This window comes from Meleagris gallopavo, chromosome 20 (genome assembly GCF_000146605.3).
Source record: "Meleagris gallopavo isolate NT-WF06-2002-E0010 breed Aviagen turkey brand Nicholas breeding stock chromosome 20, Turkey_5.1, whole genome shotgun sequence".
In the NCBI taxonomy this organism is placed as follows: domain Eukaryota; kingdom Metazoa; phylum Chordata; class Aves; order Galliformes; family Phasianidae; genus Meleagris; species Meleagris gallopavo.
This window is the reverse complement of record NC_015030.2, coordinates 5,008,452-5,012,297: the sequence shown is the minus strand read 5'-3', so window position 1 is coordinate 5,012,297 and position 3,846 is coordinate 5,008,452. Positions and strand designations below refer to the sequence as shown.

General features: G+C 48.5%; 1 protein-coding gene across 1 annotated transcript in view; it reads right to left on the bottom strand.

Moving 5' to 3' along the window:
* SIRT7 (sirtuin 7) overlaps positions 1–3,653 on the bottom strand; it is a 4,501-nt gene extending 848 nt beyond the window's left edge. The window contains exons 1-9 of the mRNA XM_010721439.1: positions 3,645–3,653; positions 3,276–3,380; positions 2,166–2,236; positions 1,935–2,007; positions 1,352–1,450; positions 642–878; positions 316–396; positions 120–226; positions 5–40 (exon numbers count right to left, since the gene is read on the bottom strand). Of these exons, the coding sequence (XP_010719741.1) occupies positions 5–40; positions 120–226; positions 316–396; positions 642–878; positions 1,352–1,450; positions 1,935–2,007; positions 2,166–2,236; positions 3,276–3,380; positions 3,645–3,653 (818 nt within the window). The remainder of the gene's footprint in view (positions 1–4; positions 41–119; positions 227–315; positions 397–641; positions 879–1,351; positions 1,451–1,934; positions 2,008–2,165; positions 2,237–3,275; positions 3,381–3,644) is intronic.
* Between the last annotated feature and the right edge of the window lie 193 nt (positions 3,654–3,846).

Genomic DNA, 3,846 nt, shown 5'->3' with positions numbered 1-3,846 from the left:
GCGCAGCGGCTCGGCCAGCGCGAAGATGGGGTCCCGCGCCCTGCGGAGAGGAGGAGGTGAGGGCGGGGGGCTCGCGGCGGCCGTGCCGTCCCGTCCCGCCCCGGTCCCCGCCCGCTCACCGGTCGTAGCCGGGGATCTGCAGGCCCAGCTCCTCCATCAGCAGCCGCATGACATCGTCGCAGCGGCCGTGCAGCTTTAGGGCAGCCAGGTCGTCCTTGGGCGTCCACTGCGAGGTGACAGCAGGACATGTGCTGCAGCACCCGCTGCGAGGGGCTTCACCCAACCTCCCAGCCCCGGCACCGGGAAGGCGCTCACCTGGAGGTTCACGATATACAGCTTCGGACGACGAGGTGGAGGTTTGCTCATGCACCAAAGCCGGGGGTATTTTTTCAAAACCTGCAACAAAACAGAAATGATCAGCACAGCCAAAGGCACGCGTAACCGTGAACCATATCAGCGAGAGGAAAAGGAATGTATTACCAGGAAGGGAAAGAGGGAGGAAGAGAGACTATCACACAGATGGTGGGCGAATCCTGACACCAGAGTTTACAGTTGTCTGTTTGGGAGGAGACTGCTCAGCACCAAGGTGTATCACCAAGAGGGAATGCTGCTAACAATCTTCACCGAGTCTCTAAAGTTACCTTTAAGCTGGAACCCAGACAAAGAATCACATCTGCTTTGCTTGCAGCTTCTGTTGCTGCTTCCCAGTTCAGGGGCTGTGTCAGTGTCCCCTTCTCCCCAAAGTGGACGATTGTATCTCTCAACTGTGCCCCACACTTGTGGCACAGCCTGCCAGTGTGATGCTTGTGCAAGGCCGTGCGTTCTGTCACATCAAACACTCGCACATACTCTCTGTTGGGTGTACACGAAGTGCAGACCTATAGCACAGGAAGAAAAAGTGTTGTATTGTCAGCATCTGGTCCATTTGAGCCCAGGGATGCAGCCACACTTCAGAGAGAAACACCTTTTGGGGACAACAAACCTGGAAGCAGTAGAAGGAATCATCTGTGTTTAGATGCTAACTTGGAAACATTCAGAAACGCTCAACTAGTGAGTGGCATTACAGGGGGCAGGCTGGCTGGGCAATAGGAGGGGTTTTCAGGCAAAGCCTGAAGAACTGCACTCAGAAGCAGAAGGCTCTAGCAAATATAGAGAGAAAACTGACAGGTTGTACAGAAAACTTAATTGTGGGGTTTGCTAACTAGTTCACCAAAAAACTGGCAAACTAAAGATATGAACTAAGCTGAGAGTAGCCCTTGTACTAATTCTTGAGTCAGGGAGGGAGAAACGGTTAACATCTTTTTTACAAGGCCAGTACTGACAGCACCTTAGTCCTTCTCTAGCTGCTCACCTCTATGTACATGTTTCCATGAAGCTCAGATATTGCTGATCTAGGTAACCCACTTCGCAGGTGCAGCCCATCACAGTTTTGAGATACCACATGCTGCACCTGGAAGAGAACAAACCATTGAAATAACACACACAGAGAAGACTCTGAAAGCATGATTCCAATGCAGGTAACACATACGTCTCAATGTGCAATAAATAGTTCTGCTTCAATATACTGAGCTGACAGAAGAAAAGCAGAGAGAGTTGAACTCTGTGAAAACTAAACAGAGAGATTCCTGCTAAATACAGCTCTGTTAGGCCTGGCAGGCTTTGTGGCCACGTCCCCAGATCACAGCCTCAGCAGGAGGCAAACATAAGCTATTAAAAAAAGGCACAAGGGAAAAAATACTGGAATCACAATCTGGACACGGCCTGATGAAGGCTCAGCTATACAGAAACACAGACAATTATTCCTATACAGATGTAGCCACCTTACTAAGAACAACAGTTATGCAGTACTGTGAAAAACATCTTTTTCCTTTTTGATCTGATTTAGTATACTGTGACAGTGGAGCACAAGTTATGTACAGAAAAAGAAATCTTACCAAATTATGCTTGTGTAGGCAAGCAATGCTCATATGGGTGAGCGTGGGCTCTGCCTCACTCAGATCTGTAGCGCTGACAAGAGGCAAAGAAAAATAAAAAGTAAGAAATTACCATTAACACTCTCTTTCAGTATCAGCTGTCTGCTGGGCAGCTCAGAATTCATCTCCTAAGTAGCTGCAGAACTGTCCTTCCAGGAGAGAGAAAGGAAAAGTTCACTACAGTCACCTTACCTGATGCTCCTGCCCTTCTGCAGCAATGTCCAAATGCCATTGGGGCCCCGGTAGTCTGGGATCGAAGCTGCCTGTGTTATGGAGAGAGACAAAGCACGGCCTGACGGGAAAGTTCCTACCTCTTGTCCACCAACACATCAACCTGGCCTCACCCAGGACAGTGAGATACTGCATTCACTGCTGCTTTTTCATTCACTCAAAGTTTTCTAGTGTTTTCCTAATTATAGAGAGCTCTTTTCCTACCTCGCAGTTCTCAATTTCACCTCCAGTATTTATTTTTTCCAATTATACCACTATGAAATCCCTCCAGAACACTCTTCTCCTCTAGGAACTTCCCATTTCCCCAGACAGAACAGTTCTTGAACCTTTAATTATTTACACTCTACTGATTTCTGGTAGCTGTACTCAGTGTTCTTTAAAAAAAAAGTGTCTATGACATTAACACTTTTTCATACACTCTGCCCAGCTCCATGCTCCCTATCAGCTGAGACTGCAGAAAAGGGGAAGAACAATGAGGTTCCCATTTCAGAGTTCAGACAAAAGTGACAAATGTGACATGCAAAGAGGCAGCTCCAGATTTCCATTCTCATAAGAGGCCACAGAAACCATTTTTAAACCATCATTTTTAACTTCTAGTAACCACTCGTTATTTCTAAATCATTTATTAATGCAGACAGACAGCATTAAGCAGCTATACCTTCTTTTAGGTTTTGCAGCAAAGTAGCTGAAGAGACTCGATTGAAGACAGACTACTGATCTTATTTTAGAAGCTCGTTCTTTGCATAGAGGTGATGCAGCCTCAGAGTCTCTTGGCCAGCAGGAATATCCCAAGATGCAAATTAGTTAACATCTTGGTCATGGTTTGTAGTTCAACAGTGTTAATATAGAATCCCAGATATCCTCTGGGCAGCCTTGTCTGGTGGTTGGCGACCATGCACATAGCAGGGGGTTGAAACTGGATGATGATTGTGGTCCTTTTCAACCCAGGCCATTCTATGATTCTATGATATTCCATGGTCACTTGGAACCCACAAAAAACAGAGTTCAAACATTGCAACACTCCTGAAGGAGCTCCCAAAGCTCCAGCCACTCACCCCCAAAGAATCCTACCGTACTGATCCCTGCTCCTGTGTAGATGACAAGGTGCTTGGCATTCCGGATAGCAGCAGCCAGCTCAACGACTTTTCTCTTTAGCTCCTCTGGCTCATCACATACCTAGGAAATGCAAATGGGCAGCTTCAGCACGTCACTGAGCCTGAAGGAACAGAGAGCTCCTTGGACATTTTGATATGAGTCCATCCTAGCCAGGGAACGCAGCAGACAAATATTTTGAGAAGGAATATTATCAGAAGGTCTCCTAACTAGAAGAACGTGGATATTTGCAATCTGTATTATCTATGAAGGACCAAGGGATGAAGGTTTCTGGATAGCAGCACACGCAGATACAGCCCTCCCAGGGGGCACGGCCACTCAGAAAACCAAAGGCATTTCGGAAGAGGTTGGCAGCTGCAAGAAGCAAGGCCGGCGCAGGGCGATCAGCCGAGGACGGGCACAGCAGGGCGCGGCCCCGAGGGACAGGGGCACTCCTGGGAAGGCGGAACCGTCGGTTCTGCCGTCACAGCCGCCACAGCAGGAGCTCAGCGCCCCGGAGCGCAAATCCTCTCCCCGCGGCCGCGGCCCC